Below are 19464 nucleotides of genomic sequence, written 5' to 3'. Positions count from 1 at the left end.
CTTCACAGGTCATTCATCATTTCATATTCAAATGCATTTCGGCGACCTGATTCGACGAAGGCGGGGAAGAGCAGGGCGTGCGATTCCTGCACCTCCACCTTCATAACGCTTGGCTTATTCCTTTTATAAAAATTATGATGCGGAAAATATCGGTTTTAGCGAAAAGGCATTAAAGGCATTAAGCATTATGTACGGAACACTTGTACAGTACAACGAATGCCATTTTTCTGTTCTTGTCAACGTACTATGGACTACTTGTAATTAGTTTTCGAGTATAATCATTTTCAGATGCACTGACATTAACTACAATTATTGTTAGCAACAGACCATGACGATCTCTACCCTCTATGTACCATGATGACAGGACAAAATCAAGTTGTATGTCATGTACTGGAGGTCCAAAGCAAACCTAAGGTGTATGCTAAGTACTGAACCCAACTCAATCAATTTCGTAGCTGCAAGTAATTTCTACCTATTATAAGTTTGTAACTTCTGGGTATGTAACATGGACTGAATCAGCCTCAGCATGTCCATCGAATTAGCTCAATATCCACAAAGCATACTTCGTGCTCCTACTCAACAAGAAAGAAATCGAATCTCTTTACATGAAGAAAGCAAGAGCAGAAATTAAAGAAATTGTGTACACATGTGGAGGTGGAGCCGAGTATACGAACTGCAGGCATCACACCGAGCAACTCACTTGTGGTCGGAGGAGGACGCGTGACATATCGATTCGCGACCGCTGCGTCAAGCGTAGCTAGCTCCAGCCTGCCGCCGTCGAGACGGTCGAAGTGGCTGCGCTACACGAGATCTGTAGCCTCCAGCTACGTGTTGCCCCTCTCGACCGAGTTGAAGAAGCTGCGCCACCTAGGAACCACCTCCTCCAGGTCCTGGCTTCAATGCTCGAGCCGGTCGCAGCAGATGCACCCACACGAGATTCACCTCCTCTAGGTCCGACCTGCCTCACTCGATTCGGACCAGCCTTGCGTCCGGCGAGAGACGAAAGTGGCCAACGGCGGGTGGATTCGCCGTGCGTGGGAGCGAGGAAGGGGACAGGGGCGAACGGGGTTGCAGAGGCCATCGCGGTGACCTCATCCTCTACGCCCTCCATGGCTCCATCGCACTTACTGTAGCTCCAAGTTCGGACAGAACAAAGGCAGTCGATGTGGAGAAATTAGCTGATGCTCTACGCATGTCCCCCGCGGGGCGCAGATGCAATCTCCCATCTTTTGGAAGCCACTTTTTTTTTACAATGTTACTGTAAAAAATCACTGATGGGTCACTTGATAATAAAATTTGGAACTTCAATGTATAGCAAGATCCAAACACATGTCAAATTATTAAATTTTGGCTTGTTAAAATGTGGCTCGAAACCAAACACCACCTACGTATCTGAGCCCATTAACAAGGTCACACTATGACATATGCAAAATAGCTACAACGACAACACAAATTGGTGGAGCCCATCAACATACCGATGGGTAAGTTTGATGAATCTTTCATGTTACCATCTATTTAGCCTCCGACATGCACACTCGGGTTGGGAGTGGTAATCATACTATGGTAACACTTGGGGTGAGCACGTCTCCTTGTTTGTGCAGTGCGGGGGAGAGGCTAGCAACCCCGCGCCGAAAAGAGGAGGTTTCGAATGACACCGTCATGTGGAGGGGAATCGGGACAAATGTACCATGGTGGGAGGAGGGAGCAACGGGGAGAACTAGATGTGGCAGCTATGTGGTCACTCACGTGGACCGAGCGGCACAGAAGCGGAGGAGGTGATGTCGCTCTGGACTGAAGGCTGCCATGTGCCAGGCTATGTAGAGGGGGCACTTATATTGTTTAAATTGTGCTTATGTTGTTCGGTAGCATGGAAGCACCACAAGAGCAGAAACCACTCGATATGTCCTTGGTCGTGATAGAAGGGGTGGGCCAGGGTGGGAAAATGCATTGCGACCATCATTTGATAGATGGATCCATATGTGCTTGTTACTCCGTAGCAGCGTTCAAGTTTTACATCTTTGGATATTGCTAGGAAGTCTTTTTGATCTATGAATATGATGATGTCGCTGCTCCGATTATTGCTCCATCCCATGACATAACTATGTGAAATTTGTATTTTAATCATGTTATTAAATTATTTACCCGTAGCGTACGCACGGGCATTTGTACTAGTAATTATTTAAAGAAAAAAAATGGTAGGAGTCGTAGTAATTCAACAACAGCCCTTCGGTAAAGTAAGATGGACTTCTCTCATCTCCGCGTGAGGCCCCACTCCTGACCGGAATTTACCTCTCCTCCCTCCCCTGAATCGCCGGAGGCAGGACCCGCGGCGGCAGGAGATGACGGTGGCGGCGGGGGCGGGGTATGCGCTGATCGCGCTGGGACCAGCCTTCTCCCTCTTCGCCGGCGTCATCGCCAGGAAGCCCTTCCTCGTCCTCACCCTCCTCTCCAGGTCTCCCCCCTAAAACCTCATCTGCTGCGTTTCGGTCGAATCGTTCCTTCCAATTCTGTTGTAATCGCACAGTAGCGCGGTTGTCGGGGGTTTTTATTTGCTTGCGGTGAGCACGGTTATCGGGTCAGCGTGAGAGCATGGGGTGAAATTCGGCTGGTGTATTTGGCTGCTTCGTGGTTTTGCTTGTGCTAGGGTTTGCAGCTCCTTGCGGATTCCACTCTTCTCACCCGGCTTGCGTCTTTGCGAGACCGACGATACGCTGCTGATTTTAGGTTCTATGGTGTGGATGCTTTGGAATCAATCATCCATGTACATTGCCTGTGAGCATAACCTGTGGATCTGGTTTAGAACGAGCTTGTCAAATTCACTCCTAGGGCGTTTTCTTGAAAGTATTGCGCATGTTTCTCATAGTTATAGCTTGCGTTGGTGTGTACAGTAGGATCCACAGGATGTGCATTAGTGCTTTACATACTTTGTCACTTGCTAGTTCTGACGCTACGGGAGATTTAGGAAGTGATACACTGTTTTGTAGCTGTGTAGCAGGGTGAACTGTACAGAATGATGAACGGTCTATGATGAAATTCATTAAAAAATAGGTGATTTTGTAGTTGAAACAAAACTCAGTTGTCATTTGGTCTGCCATGTATTATAGTCATATACCTCTGAGACATGAGTCTGTGTGTTCATCGATGGAACTGAAATCTTAAAAATTATTTCAATATTATTCTCAGTTATGTGTGGGGTCATGAGCTTATTCTAGTAATATATAGACATAAGAATGATTTCGTGCTGCAACCGACACCATTAATTTCATGTCTGTGGCTTCGCTCCAAGCCTTAATCTATGGATTGTTTTTGAAACATGCAAACACGTTTAGGATAGGACCATAGCGTGATGTTTAAAAACTATTAACCTGACCACATGAAACTAATTTACAATATTTCAATGTGCTCTTGGTTTGGAGACGTAGAATACACAAAGGCTCAGCGCATGCTGGTGTTGCTAACTGGCTAACATTCTTTTGAGAAATCTAAGGTCCTAAGGCTATATATGTGATACTCCCTCTGTTCCAAAAAAGACTTCCCAACTTTATCTAGATATGGAGGTATATAGACATGTTCTAGCTATAGATTCATCCGTTTCTAGAAAAAGTTGCGAAGCTTTTTTAGGAACGGAGGGAGTATATGATTTGTTGAACTGCTTGGTACGGCAATATGACTTAATAGAGCGTACCGATGGCCTTACTTGATTGGAACATCTTTTGCAATCGATAGAGAACTCTTGTAGGTGAAATAGGAAACACTTAATTGAAATATCTGAATGATCCTCTCAAAAAGAAGTTAGTGACTTGGTCATCCCAATGTAGGAGTTCCAATATCATCCCTTTCTAAGTTCCGTTGTTTCAAAATAATAACTAAAATGCCCAGTATTAGTATTGTACAAATTTTGACACGCTAAATAATGTAAAACCCTTCTCTATCTGTATCAACATTGTCTTCAGATCCTTGGTTGTCCCAAAAAGCAACAAGCCCTGTTTGTAGCAGGAGGACAAGCACACAATTCCCCGTAGTCGCTATCTTGTTCTGCCCAAACGTCACTACTGAGTTGTTTGACTCTTTAGCCCTAAAATTATGTGTTCTTTTATAACCATTGAAATGGAAATCCATTATTTTGTTTTAAATATTAACTTTTGCCAAAATTTATTCGTGCAGCACATTGTTTTGGCTTGTAAGTTTGATTGTTCTCTCGGGAATATGGAGGGGGTTTCTTCCTCTAAAATCAGGAGCGTGGTGGCCTTATGTAATTTTGATCCTTACATCTGTTGCATTTCAAGAAGGTGTCCGTCTTGTCTTCTGGAGGCTTTACAAGTAGGTGAAAAAAATGTTGAAGTTATGTTCCCTCAGTTTTGTCTTCTTAAGCTCCAAGACACTGTAAATATGGAATATGTGGTTGATTTCTTTCATAGTGATATATGGTGGTAACTGTTTTTCCAGGAAAGTGGAAGAGATGCTAGATGCCTTTGCTGACCGAATTGCTAAACCACGTCTCTGTTTGACAGACAAGATGCTAATCTCTTTGGGTAAGTTGTTGAGGTGATACTTAAAAATGTTCCAAAGTTTTGTCATTTTACATGAATTTTTAGCTATCAGTGTCTAGTGTTAGTCCCAAGATTTTAGTTGGAACTAGACACCTGTAGATATCACTACCATCATTTTTTTCTTCAAATTAATCATGCGCATATCGTAATTGGGTATGTGATGAATCATACTATCTCGATTTTTAGAGGGCCATGTATTGCAAAAGAAAAAAAAAAGGCATGCCACCAAGTGCACGCCATATTGTTTACAAGCATCCACTAGAACAGTATTTTGTGGGCTAATAATTCCTCTAGGCATGATAGACCAAGCGCAGCATATATGGCTGATGGCTCTTCAAATTTTATCTGGAACTATATAATCATGGACCCCACTGGTAACTCGAGTCAATATTAAATCCAAGGATGTGCAGTCAGTTGCTCATTGGGAGCATTTGTTCTTCCTTATTTCCAGGATATCACAAGCTATAAACTGAAACTGTTTGGTCATTTAAGTGTTGATATGTTCGTGCAGCTGGTGGTTTAGGTCATGGACTGGCTCATGCAGTCTTTTTCTGCCTCAGCCTCTTAACTCCAGCATTTGGTCAAGCAACATTTTATGTCGAAAGGTGCTCAAGGATGCCATTTTTCCTTGTGTCAGGTAAGTCTATTTTTTATTACTCCCTAATATGTGTCAGCAAGGAAGTGAAGAAGCCTTCCTTTTAATTGGATGGCTGGTAGACTAATTTGTAAGATAACTCTGTTGGTTATAGTTATAATGCACTTAATGTTATGTTGTCACATAGTTTGTTTCCCCAAGACCCCCACTTGTACTGTATGCACAAATTTATTCTCTTGTTTTTTTTCCTCTGCTAAATCCTATGTGCTATTGGCAGCAATTATCTCACTTGGATTCTTGGTCATCCATACTTTCTCAATGATTATTGCTTTTAATGGATATGGAGAGAGAAAGAAGAGCGACCAAATTTTCGTTCCAGTGGTTCATCTGATTGCTGCTGTAATGGTAAGTGCTTGGTGTTCTTAAAATTTCTATGTTGGGTGAAGTGTCTAGCTGTCTCTTAACAACATACATGACAATGCTTTAACAGATCTATGTTTGTCTCTTTTATGATCTTGTACAACAGCACTGATATATCAAACAATGAATGTTTCTTTGTATAAATGTGAACAGATGATGACTGAATGGTTGAAGCATTTTCATATTTACATTATTACATTTATTTTGGCATCGTTCTAAAAATATATCACATGACTTGGTTATGGTAGTAATATATTTTATATCTCAATTAGGTATATTTATGTTATCAAGTAGCATATGGTATGACATTGTGAATGCTGCTATCATATCTTGTGCTGTTTAGCCGGGTATACGATTCAGAAACTGCAGTATGTACAGCTGAATTTGTGCCTAACATGATTGTGTGATCTGTTCATTTCAGACACTAATTAACCTTGCGCCAGGAGGCTGCCTCATTGGTACACCTTTATTATGTGTGATGGCTGCGCTGACCTTGCAGTACTCGTGGCGAATGGTAGGACAGAGATTAACTGAGCACGAGCATTGACAGTTTTAACAGCTAGTGCTTGCCATGCACGTTCATGGTAATTCCTTATCAGCTTGTTTGTATCTTTGTACTAGGACAACAATATGTATAGATTTGGTGATTTTGCCAGTAGTGGCTTATAAAAACGCGTGCAAAACTGTGGGTGTGAGAAATCGAGGTATGTTGGGTTGTTCCACTGCGATGGTTTCAGTTTTATCTGCAGTAGTTAATAATCTCTTCATCGGAGAAAGGTAAATAGTTAATAATCTCTGCTTCAGAGTATTTCACACTTTTCACCAAGATCTTCCTCGCCAAATACTAGCACTTTGTGACCCAACAAACTATCCTATAACTCAAACCATTGCATTGCCTTCACCCTTTGTGAGATATTTTTAAAGAACATTTCAGCCACCTTTTATTTGAATGTAATCATGTTGATTGCATGATTTGGTTAAAAGTGCCAGTGCCAACTATTTGAAAACTTGGTTAAAAGTGCCACCGCCAACTTCTCTGTCCGTTCTTGTGACGTGCATCCTCTTGTGGACTGAATGATACTGTTGCGGAGGGATACTCTCCATCTTTTCTTCGCTTATAAATCGTGTACCAATGCAGTGGACGAAGTTCTCTCTTTTCTTTCCCACATCTTTCTTTGCGGGGTGTAATTATTACTGGGTCTCAGCCTGTCATATATGGTGACCTAGCCAGAATCATGTATTGATTTGATGCCACGTAAACAGATTATGGGTATATACCTTGGAAGAACTTTGACAAAATCAATAGAAACTTTAATGAAATTCTGCAAGTTATTTTTAGCACAAACTAAATGTTTTTTAAGAATGCCTGGTGGATTTTATTGATTAGACAAGATTGTTACATCATAAATAACATACGGTAGAATAAAATATGAGGGATCACCATCCCACATTAAAATTTTCTTTGAACTCTATGCATTTCTTGCCAAATGACGAGTAACCTCGTTCGCATACCTCAAACAATGTTGAAACGAAATGTCTTTCATAGCACTAGCCTTAACCTAAGCGCACCCCATTTGTCCCAGAAGTTCCAAGCAATTTAGAAGAGCTAAGACTTCAGTGGTCGTTGCACTTAGAATGTTCTCCATAGGCCAAGGCAGGCAAACCTGTCACCGCTTCACCTCGGAAATTACGAAGAACAGCTCCCACCAAACCTGAGGCATCCACAGAAAATGATGCGTCCATGTTCAGTTTGTCGATCCATTCACCGACATAGTCTGCTACATCTTTCTGTTTTGATGTTTGCTCGACCACATGAAAATTTGATGTTAAAGCAGTAATAGCAAAAGCTGAATTTGACGGGTCGCTACCTAGATCCCTTTAACTTTATCTCGTCTTTGCCACCAGATATACTAACTGCCAAGCGCGATCGATTCTTGCAAACCCAAACTGTCAAGAACTGGTGATTTTCTTTGCGGGTTACACAAGAGGTATTATAGAACAACCGAACCTGATCTATCAACAGCCAAAGCTTGATGATTAATAATGTCACCAACTAGCTCTTCCCAAACTCCACAAATCTAAGTGTAAGTGCAGTTTAAAGAAAGTGTAACTCGCTTCAGTTGCAATTTTCAGGCAAAAAAGTGCAATTACAGTTTTCGGCTGAAAAGTGTGATTCAGGGATTTTTCTTCAGATAACTGAGGCTTAACGAATTCATCAACTGAGACATAGCAAATCTGAATAACTTATTTTCTTCAGGTCCAAGCCAACAAGCCGAGCATTGAGGAGGAACTTTCATATGTAATTCAATGTCACTTTTAGTGAAAATTGGAATTTGGAAGTCCCCTGAATGTTTAGTTGTTGCGATCTGGTAAGAAAAGAGCACAGTCAAAATTTACATTCAGATGTTGATAGAGAAACATATCAACGGAAGAGGGTGATGAACTGTGAGAATGTACCATTTGTGACAATAGCGTACTTAGGGCCACTTCTTTTGGGCTTATGGAGGTGCTTCTAGGTTCCAAACAGGTGAAGCCCAAAAGAACTCTCAGGCTTATGATCAGCTTAATTCCACCGAGAAGTAACGCCGTAGTGCAAATCTAGAAACTGCCCAGACCCAGTTTCCCGAGCTTCTCCTTTAGTTAGCCGAATCGGTATGTCAACTTGGCCCCAGAATTGAGAGCATTTTACAGGAGATGCCACCGAGAAGTGCTGGTCACCGAATAACAAAAAGAAAAAAGCAAAAGAAAACGAAAACAGATCTCTCCCCATCGTCCCGAGCAAAAATCAGGAGAAGCCCGCGTTCGCTAGGGTTCCGCCGCCGGACCCGCAGCTCCACCGCCGCCGGACCCGCCGCTCCACCGCCAGCCTCTCCGCTCGCATCCGCCCCGTCCATCGCCGCTACCGGACCTGCCCCTCCGTCGCCACCACTGCTGGCCCGCCGTCGCCATCGTAGCTGGCCCCGCCGCTCCACCGCCGCCGGCCCCGCCGCCGGCCTCTCCGCTCGCATCCGCCCCGTACATCGCCGCTACCGGACCTGCCCCTCCGTCGCCACCACTGCTGGCCCGCCGTCGCCATCGTAGCCGGCCCCGCCCCCGCGCCCCCGCAAGCCCGGCAAGCAAGGTCGTCGATCCACCTCCGCCGGTGACACCTTCGGCCAGTCCATGACGACCCCTGTGCCCACGGTAACTACCACTTTCCTTCCAATTTCGGACATCTTTTTGCACCATGAACTGATTCTATTTTGTGGATTGATGTCAGTTTGTTGCTGCTACTGTGTATGTGTAGTTGTTCATGGCTGTGAGCTAATATATGTCCATGTGAACTATGATTTAAATTCTGGGCACTTGTGATCTATGCTATGGTTTATTGATGTTGGCATTTACATGTGCGAATAAAAATCTGGGCACTTTTGATGTAAAATCTGTCCATGTACATTGGTTTACTGATGTTGTTATGTTGTTATGCATGTACATTCACGAATATAAATTCTGCCATTCTGGTCTGCTACGGTTGACTGATGTTGTTATGCATCTAGATTGGAAAGCCGAAACATGTGAAAGCAAGTTGGGATCCCGTTGCTCACCGTGTTTTTCTTGATTGCTGCATCGAAGAAGTGAACAAAAATAATCGTCCGGTGCAAGTTTTGAATGCAAATGGTTACGCCAATTTGGTTTCAAACTTCAACACGCGCACAAAGAGACAGTATGATAAAAAGCAAATGAAAAATAGATGGGAAACACTTAAAAAAGATTACACTATTTGGAAGGGTTTGCTCCAACATGCATCTGGTCTAGGAAGGGATCCTGTCACTCGTACCATTGATGCTAGCGATGATTGCGTGAGAAGTTCTTGTATTGTAGTTATGAATACACTATGACATTTTGTTTTATTTTGGATTGTACTAAATTATACTACGACACCGTATTCTAATTATTATTAGACTTTCTTTAATTTTCTTCATTCATTTATAGCTAATTTTTCACTAACACGACCATATCTATGGTATTATAAGTTATTTTGAACACATATCCAATTTAGGGACATTACAGGCATTTCACAACTCAACACCTCAAATAAGCAAAATTCCTAGAAGCCCAAAAAAATAGGAGGAACTTGCTTCTAGGAGCTTCTTCCCACCACAGTTTCTCCCCACCATTTCCTATAAGCTGGCTTCTGCATAAGCAGGAGCCCAAAAGAAGTCGCCCTACATAGTAGGGTCGGTAGCCAATTCATATCTATGTACTAGGCTGTCAGCCTGCAAAAAAACAGAAATTCGGACAAGGTTTGGTTAATTCTATGATTTACTCCCTCCGTTCCTATTTAATCGACGCAGGGGAGAGAAGGCTAATGAACAAATAACGTATTGATTGGCGTCAATTAAATCCGGACAGAGGTAGTATATACGGACAGAACATTATGTTACTCTTCTCCTTAATGCAACAATCATGTTTGGAGTTTACACGCTTAACCAATATATACCTCTATTCATGTCGGTTTTGGGTCATCCGATCCAATTCAAATTGGTGGCTCAAATGTACCAGAACGGGAGATGTTTCAAAGCAAGGAATCTTCTCCATATAAGCAGCGACGCAGAGCACACCATGCAATGGCAAGATGAATCTCCGGCGATGGATGAGATTATCTTGAAGCCATAAAGCCAATCTCGGGGACGGCGTGCAGGGTTACAACCTGGTGTTTGATCTGGATCAGCACTCATGGAAGGAAGTAGAGAAGACCTGTGGAGTAAATACTTTATGACGGTGTCGTCTACTTGGCTTCTCCAGTTTGTTTGCTAACTTACAGGAGGCAAAGGGGCTCGGGTGTTCCACAAGTGTTACACATAAATTAAGTACTCCCTCCATACCGGATTAATGGGCAAATACGTACTTCGAGAAACAAGTTTAACTACTAATTTGGTAAACAAAATATAAGATATATATCACAAAAATTATATTATTGGAAATATTTTTTAAATACGAGTCCAATGGTATAATTTTTGTGGCATATATCTCATCTTTTGTTGACCAAATTTGTAGTCAAACATGACTCTCGAAGTGCGTAATTGCCCATTAATCCGGTACGGAGGGAGTATCGAAACAGATGATGGAATTCTTTGGTATCCTGGCGTCAATGGAAAGGAATAATACGTTACAATAACTAGCATGTAATGGCGCGCCGGCACGCCGCGCCCAGGTGGTATCCGCGAGTTGAAAAGGTGGTAAATTGTACTTGTGAGGCGAGTATAAGGAATTTACTCTAACATGGAGAAACTGAACATAGGAGGGAAATCTTTTCTTGGCTGACCGAGTAGCCGAATCTTGCCATTTCCTCTTTTTTGCTCACGGTTGTCGAGCTCGTATCAGGATATGGTGGATATAATTGTTGCAAAAAGATCCCAAAAGTTTAGTGGTTGTGTGTTTGCTTACCTCTCCTGACCTGTATCCGTTGCTTCTTTGGTGTCCTTGGTGGGCCTACTCTCAGGGTTTTCGTTGCCAGCTAGTACATCATAGCTTAGCCGCATGGATCATGAATCACTACATCTATGAACGAAAGCACACCATAGTAATGGGGCAATAGAAAAGCTAATAGTCAATCTCTTTCCATGGCCATGAGAGTAATGTTATGTGCATACACACGAATAAAATCGGAAAAAGCAAGGCAAGAGGTAAATATACATAGACCATGGGTCATTACTAAGTGAACTGGTTAAAACGATAAGAAATAATTTAACGATAGATGAGACAAAGGATAGTCTTCACTACATTGGTTACAGCCACAGGGCAACACGATGTACAAATACAAAACTATTGACCGATGCCATAACATGGAATCAATTGTTGGTAAGAAACACATAATGTAGCAGTTGTCTGATCTAAGCTGAATAGATCTTGTCTGGAAATACACCTGCCGTAGGTAGCTTAAGTACCAAACGGTTTGCAACTGTCATTTGCAGCAATCTGCAACTGGTTTCCTGAGCATGACCCCCGCTCCTGCAATGGATTCCAAATTATCAGTCTTTGGTCTATGCATTCCCTTTAAGACTGCATCAGCACGCACAAATGCATCATGAAAACAAAGGAGCAGCAAACTAATTGTTTGACTACATAGCATACATATATTAGAAAGCATAACTCAAATGAACATACATGTATGTGCACGGTGCAGTAAGTCAAGTAAAGGACATGTATGTGCAGGGTGCAGGCAGTCTAGTACTTCTTGATATATAACTTTTCCTGTCTTCAGGTCGGTGCAACCATCCCCATCTATTACATCAAGGCTGATTGCTTATGCAGGCTGTTGCTACCAAGTTGAAAATATCTCCAGCTACCCTCTCTAAGATGCAGCCAACGCTGTATGACCAAGAGAGTATGAGGAACGGCGAAACCCGGCAGTGAATCCGTGATACAAATTAGTTTAAGAGTTGGTCACAAAGTTCAACTTTTATATGAGCGGGTATAGAGGAAAAGATATTACTTACTGATACTTGTGCTTTGTGTATTGCCAATCAACTATTTCCGTGAAACCAATAACCCAAGTATTGCAGCATTTTCATTCGCTTGGCCAGGCTGGTAAATTGATAACTCTTCCATCATTCAAATTCGACTGAAAAAAATCAAGATTACTCAACCGAGCTTATTGCAGGTAAGCAAGACCAAAAATAATCCTGTCTAAATGGTACAAATACTCCTTACCTGTTCCATCTATACAGGCATATATTGGAGTATTGGTCATGCTCATGTAGTATCAATGCATAAATTTCTTATACCTTTTCCAAATATATTTAACTAAGAGAACAGAAAATAACAATCCAACAATAAAAACCCCTCAATATAGCTATCAGTCCTAAATGCTTATGCTAGTATCAAAAAGACAGTCAGAAGTTCCAAGTGTATCTAACCCTATTGAAAGACAGGTTTGTGTTATGATGTACACTTATAAAAAATAATCTGTAGTATGATAAACTTGCTTCTTCTATATCAATCCATGTTTGCATAATGCATACCAACAATATTGTACTGCAATCATGTTGATGTGACTGACCCATAGCTTTCTTGAATTTTAGCATTTGTGTCCTCTAGGTTACTACTGATTTTTATTAATAGTGGCATGAATGGAAATTGGACAGACCTTGCTTCTTCTATATCAATCCATGTTTGCATAATGCATACCAACAATATTGTACTACAATCATGTTGATGTGACTGACCCATAGCTTTCTTGAATTTTAGCATTTGTGTCCTCTAGGTTACTACTGATTTGTTATTAATAGTGGCATGAATGGAAATTGGACAGACCTTTTGTTCTGTAAATGATGGGCATATCCTGTTACTAAAATTTGATGTGTCCAGTTGGGTCATTAGACTCCGAACTTTCCGTGGCTGCCTTAAATGCACCGGCAGTACTGAGAATTGTTAGGTTCAAGCTCTTCATGTTGTCTCCCAATGATTAAAAAATTGTTCAACAACTTCGGTTCATGTCGCCGTGGAGCTTAGTAGTCTGGTTTCATGTTGTCGTAGGATGATAAAGATTGCTGGTAAAGGTTCAGGTCAAGTCCATCAACGTTTGTGCCCGCGCGTGCTTGTAGAATTGCCTGCCAGAAATGGAAAATGAAATTAATGTATCATTATTCCAATGGTACCAGACAAACCGATTGAGAAAAGATGAAGAGGGAGGATTGCCAATGAACTGGTATGGAAACTGGTGTCTCTTAGGTGTTGAGTGCCGACCTCGGCCTCGCTATGCCATCTAACGACAACCGCAAAGTCGAGATCATTTATACAAAATATATAGAAAATAAAACAATCACAAGATCCTAGCCATGTTTATGCTAAGCAGAGGAACTATAAACCTTTGAGAAGTACGTTTTCAGGTAGAAGAGGTAGCATATGTAACTAAATAATCAATTTCTCTCAAGATATATGTATTTCAGTACTTAAACCATGTGACATCCCCTTTTTATTGGCTTCAAAACTCCAAGCTATATATTCCTCGCACGTCTATGTTATTCCGCAGACTAAACTACGGGGAGAATGTCTGTATCACTTTTATTCTTGCTGGACAGAGAAAACTTTTATAATAGGAAGGCAAGATCAAATAAAGTTATTACAAAACTAAATCTATATCTGCAATACCTATCTAGATGACCCGGTCATATAGCTGCAGTTTCTAAATAGAAATCATTACATGCAGCTTGGTGTAACACATGCAGAATAATAGATGACTTAATTACAGCTAAATGGTATCACACTGTTAACTTACTATCCATGTCCATGTACATTTCCCAAAGAGGTGTTTGCTTCTAAAATAAAGAAAAGCGGGAAATTATGTGTAGTATTTAGTATTTACTTACATGTCATTTTCCAAAAAAATAAACTGCTGAAACAAAAAAAAGCAAAAAAATTCAAGCAGAAATTTCCTTAGAGGAATATTGGAAAACAGTAGTAAGAACATGACAATGAACGAATACCTTGAGAACATAAATTCAGTTGTTACTCTTACCGGATCATCACACCACCTTGAAAAAAATTATGTAATACACACAAGGAATCTTTGCATAACAGAAAGATCGAATGGGCCTCAGAGGTGAAAATTTTGTAATCAGGATGACTAAACATGCCAAAAGACAGTACCTTTGAGTTATAACATGAATAAAATAATAAATATTTTCATTCCCAAAGAATGACCTGATTTATAATAAAATAAACTAAATCTAATATGCATTAGAACGCCCTTACATACTCTTGTTCATGCTTGCAACCAATTACTTATGGGTAAACACTTCGAAGAAGCATAAACTCTATTTCTGGAGGAGCATGTAACTCCATTTCTTGTATTATAAAAACAAATTTTCAATTCCAAATAAATATTCGAAATACAAGAATCTCCTTAGAACTCCCAACACCATTGGAAATATGAAGCCAAGTAGTTTATATAAATACGGAAGCAGGCATGTGAGTACTGTCAATTCACCAAAAGGTGAGACCAGCCAGTTAGATTGCAGATTGACAAATTGCTCTAACTCTTAATAGTGTGCATACTTGCATACATACGAAATTAATCCGAATGAAATCGACCATCCAACCAATAAAAAGAGTCGAAACTATAGCCAACCAGCATCATATTAACATGTCTGAATCATGGAACGAAGAAGTACATATATTGGCAATGCCTAATCCAACAGACCAATAACACAATGAGGTGCATGTCAAAAACACGCAGCACATAAGTTCCATTCTACATCTAGAAAGCAAGAAATGATGATCAAACAATAATAACACCTAGTGCACACTGTCATCTCTTTGTTCAACCAATTTGGTCACACCACCAACGTGATCTCTCATTATATCACAAAGTCAACCAATAATATCCCAACCCCGAACATGTACAATGATAACATTTCAATTCATACCGATAAAATCTAAAGGCTTTGGCATTCATCTAAATCTGAATTTATACTTCCTCCAAGCACAAGATCAAAATTAAATTTCCATCTTTGGCCCGTATTTTCCCCCCTCAATGCAACTATGGACAACCTGTAAGGGCTGAAGTTGGAGCAACTCACCTTAGTCCATGACAGCAAATGTAGTGCGGCGGCCTCTGATGGCAAGGTGACCTATGTATGCAAAGGCACCTCAATCGTAGGCGAACATGAGGAACTACAAACTGTACAGAACGACCACGGCCCCGCCGACAACCTGGAGGCCTATCATGCTGATTGCTGAACAGGCACTTCTGAGAGGGCTGGACATCACGAACGTGAGACACGACAACAGCATCATCTTGCAATGGATGGGCACGGCGGCACGCCGTGCCAACTGTGTTCTACAATTTTTAAAACGCTCTTGAAATGGTAGAAGTAGTGAGGCTTTTGTTGTTCAAACAATGCGCTTTAACATAGTTGGTAAGAAAATCTCATAGTGCATGTATAGGTGTGGTTTGTACAATTTATCAAATAATCCACAGTGAACAAAAATGTTCCATTATGTAAATTCGGATATGTGGTTGTAGTTAGAGTGGAAGCAGAAGGAATTTAATTTCCGAACACACAAAACTGCTGAAATTAGCTAGTAGAACAGTACACCTTAATTACTTGTACCTACCGACACTTTCTACTTGGAAGTCATAAGAAACAGAGTACGATAAAGAACATAGTAGCATGACAAAGTAATTTATTTTCCTGGTGGACACTTAATACTACAGTATAATAGAAGTCTATTCCTAGAGACTGAAGGTAGATTAGCAGCTCTAAACATGACATTTCTGAGGACTAACGTCGGCAGATTCGTGGTTTTCTTCCTTGTCTTCGATCCTTAGGTTGAGATGACTTGACTGGACATGCGAAAACCTAATGACAATGGAAAACTTGAAGATATGAAACTCACTTCAAATTAGACTAATAACCTTATAGAAACAATAGTGCAAACATGAAATATTCACAAGATGCATCAGGATTCTTAGTTTAGATCTTATTACCTTGTAGTAAGTGCGGAAGTTTGGGTAGATGTTCCGCAAATAATTGTTTGTGTGCATTGATAGAACCATTTGAAGCATGGTTAATTGTTGAAGCTGCTGCTCTATCACTTGCGACAGATTATGCTTGAAGCTCTGGAGTGTCTTACCATCATATCCTACATCATGCATCCACTCTTCATATGCTTTCTTTACCAATATGTCAGCACAAGCCTGCATTCAAGTTGAGCAAGGTCATTGTATGCAATAGATTATTAGTGTTTAGGTATGATGATTTGAGTGAAAAGGCAATGTATGTATGGAAAATAGTTAGATAAGGTATTTGGGCATATGGATTTCAGAATCAAAACTTTACAGTAGCAGCAGATAATCTGGAATATATAGCACCCAAAGTATCAGTAGATAGTTTTATTTAGTTATTGTTGTCAACTTTACACTGGCAACACAAAATTTCAGAACTAAAAGAAGTATCTTGAAGTTAAACTTCCATTTTTTTGTTGAAAATGAGAACGGTAATAATTTGCTGTAGACACGGTGCTGTAGACACGGTAACTCTATTAGCAACGGTGCTGCAGCTCTTTGAATTGTATTGAGGTCTGGTGTTTGGTGTAGTAACCAATGCTTTGACCTTCCTTTTTTTCAGAGGTGGAGCTGGCATCCATAACTGAGTATAGACATGTCTTGTGGAGATATGGAAGTTGGTCAAGTAACTTATATGCTTTCTTTGCTTCAGCATCCATTCTCTTCCTCACAATTTCAAACTCGTGTTGCAACCCATGGGCAGACGAACATACTGAATCTCCTCATCAACCATAGAACTTGCCTGACAACAAAGAAATGAAGCAATTTGGAAGACGGTAAACATGACAGACACAAAGAACAGTAATTTAAAAAGCTAAAACATGTAACTAAAGATGGGGCAAGAGCCGAACTCCATTAGGCAGTTAAATAAACCGCTCATGACACTGCATTCTAGTAAAAAGTAAAAACATGCAATTCTTGGATAATAGCTATAGTAAGTGATTACTAATTTGTCAGACACAATGTTCCTGAGAAAGTGCTTCAAAAGTACAATATATGCGCTTCTTAAATCTTATGCATGAAAAATATACAGTAGCTTGTCAAAAAATTGGAAGAAATATTCACAGTTCTCTAGTGTGTGTGGCTATGTGCCCATGCACATAGCATGTCAATCCAAACTCACACATTAATCATTTTGATGTTTCAGATGGTAACGTCCTCTACACCTCAGAGGCAGAATTTTCAAACTGTACAATCTACAAATTAATCATTTGATCTTTCAGACAATCAGACTTATAAGGTCATTTTCAACTTTCTGCTCCCACGCCTGGAAGAGATTATTTCTCAAGCAATCTTATACCAACAATTCCTTTTGGATATGTATATGTTATCTAATTGCAGATATCACCTTTCTGAAGCAATCATATGCTCTTAATAGATCAGTGGAAGTGGCCTGTATCTCGACGAATTGATCCAGATCCGGATGGTCCTGATGCCACAGGCGCCGCCTCGCCTACAGTGGGAGTAGAACAACATTGAGCGCACCATCAGGCGGCGGTGGTCGATTCGCCAGTATCCATCACGGCCAACCTGGCTGCGGGAATTGCGGGCAACGACGGTGGCCAGCGAGACCCTGATGAGGCTCCACATGACAAATACATCAACGGAAAGTATTTCAAGAAATTCGAACTATATTCGAAAAAAAATAGTAAATCATAGAGGCAGTCACTCATCTTGCATGCAGAGAAGGTCGAATGAGTTATTTTCAGTTATGTGTAGATAATTATATTCTCATATGACAACCTAGATAACAAATGATTCTTCTAAGCACCTATATTTACATGTATTACCTATATTCGGTGCTGGAGGGGCTGCTGGTGGTGGTCTCGGCGGGGGCCCTGGACGCCGGAGCGGCGGCTCCGGATGGTGGCAGCGGTGCCGTCTTCTTCGCGGCGAGCGGTGGCCCGTGGCCCTGGCCGTGTGGGCGGCAGGGTGGCGGTGAGATCTAGTCCGGGGTGTCATGGCGGCCGGTGAAAACCGAGCCTCGACCTCGGTCTTGGCGGATGATGGCGGCGTCGGGCGACGTCGTTACCTTGTCGAAGGCGTCATCTTTGCCCGTCTTGGTACTACACTCGGCGGGTTCGGGATGCACGGCTGCTGGTGAAAACCGTGCTCCGACCTCGGTTGGCGGACGATGGCGACGTGTCACGCCGCTACCTTCTTGAAGGCATCGTCGTCGCAGTCTGCGGTCTCTCACTCGTGCTGCTCCGGGGGAAACCCTAGGTCCGGGTCTCCCGGATCGGACGATGGCGGCGCGCTCTGCGTCGTTCTACCTCTTGGGGCATCGTTTTTGGAGCAGCTGCTGGATGTTGGCGGATGTTGGAGGAGTGGATGGTGGAGCCGTCTGGCGTCATGGTGGCATCGACGGCAGGTCTTGCAAGGTTAATGCGATTATCTCTCTTGAAGATGGAGTCGAGGAAGACGGCGGAAGCAACTCCTGTGGCGTGGGTGTTGGCGTGCGCTGAGAGTCTGCTTGACTGGATGTGTTTCTCACCTGCTATTGGGCGGTTTAGGAAGGCATTTAGTTTGGATGATGTGAGTTGGTGTATTGTCACCCTATACATCCCACTGTAGGTATAGTTAGGTTGCTTCGAGAGTGATCTTTTGTATTGTTTCTTGTAAGGCTTCATGAATAATCTAATAAAAAGCCGTGTGCATCCTTTGGATGCAGAAGCTGGGGCGATTTTTCCCCCTTTTCGAAAAAAACCTATATTTTTGATCGTTTCAATTTGGTCATTTAATAATAAATGGATATATTTGATTGTTTCAATTTGGTCATTTAATAATAAATGGAGGCACCCGTTGAACAAAAAATGAGTTGCCCTTGTAAGAATATGGAACAGCAAGAAGAAAAATTGCAACAATCTGAAACTGATTATTATAAACTTTTACAGTGTTGTACAGAGATGAGAAACATAATCATTACTGCAAACGCTGAATTTTGATGGAGCTGTCACCGTAACAGTACCAGAATAGGTCATGTAGAGAATCTTAAATTGGTTCTGATGACTGAATTACTATAAGATACCTACTGAACTAAGACTCATCAAAGAATCACAAAATATATATTGCATACATGAATTTTTGACACAGGACTCTGCATACCTGGCATTTCTCGGCTGCAGCTCTGCAGATGAGGTGCATACGCACGGCACAAATAGCGTCCATCCTATCCAGCTAGGCTCTTTTCGGGTCTGCAAAGCAAATTCATGGAGTGGAATTTGGCATGAAAATAGGGCGTTCTATAGAAGAGACCCAAGACGGTTGGTACTGACTACATTTCGGATCTGCTCACCTTTGAGTCAAATTTAAAAGAAATCATCCAGATTCATCTCGCAGTCTGCATC

At 41.5% G+C, this 19464-nt stretch overlaps 1 protein-coding gene and 1 long non-coding RNA gene across 2 annotated transcripts; one reads left to right on the top strand and one right to left on the bottom strand.

The window, feature by feature from the left end:
• The first annotated feature begins 2244 nt into the window (after window positions 1-2244).
• LOC127344907 (gamma-secretase subunit APH1-like) lies at window positions 2245-6293 on the top strand. The gene is made up of 6 exons (XM_051371264.2): window positions 2245-2452; window positions 4165-4320; window positions 4447-4532; window positions 5062-5187; window positions 5423-5550; window positions 5987-6293. The coding sequence occupies exons 1-6, from the start codon at window positions 2340-2342 to the stop codon at window positions 6110-6112; spliced, it is 735 nt and encodes a 244-aa protein (XP_051227224.1). The 5' UTR covers window positions 2245-2339; the 3' UTR covers window positions 6113-6293.
• Window positions 6294-11256: 4963 nt separating this feature from the next.
• LOC127344906 (uncharacterized) lies at window positions 11257-12689 on the bottom strand. The gene is made up of 2 exons (XR_007878299.2): window positions 12045-12689; window positions 11257-11916 (listed from the first exon to the last, which is right to left on the bottom strand). It is a non-coding gene; the product is annotated as an uncharacterized lncRNA (long non-coding RNA).
• Between the last annotated feature and the right edge of the window lie 6775 nt (window positions 12690-19464).

This window comes from Lolium perenne, chromosome 6 (assembly GCF_019359855.2).
Source record: "Lolium perenne isolate Kyuss_39 chromosome 6, Kyuss_2.0, whole genome shotgun sequence".
NCBI classification, from domain to species: Eukaryota; Viridiplantae; Streptophyta; class Magnoliopsida; order Poales; family Poaceae; genus Lolium; species Lolium perenne.
This window is presented reverse-complemented; position numbering and strand designations above follow the sequence as displayed.

Bases quoted from the DNA above. Each gene is read 5' to 3' on its own strand.
- LOC127344907 (XM_051371264.2), top strand. From the start codon at position 2,340: ATGACGGTGGCGGCGGGGGCGGGGTATGCGCTGATCGCGCTGGGACCA. The intron at 4,321-4,446 runs GTAGGTGAAAAA...CTGTTTTTCCAG, and splicing joins GTCTTCTGGAGGCTTTACAA to GAAAGTGGAAGAGATGCTAG. The intron at 5,551-5,986 runs GTAAGTGCTTGG...TGTTCATTTCAG, and splicing joins ATCTGATTGCTGCTGTAATG to ACACTAATTAACCTTGCGCC.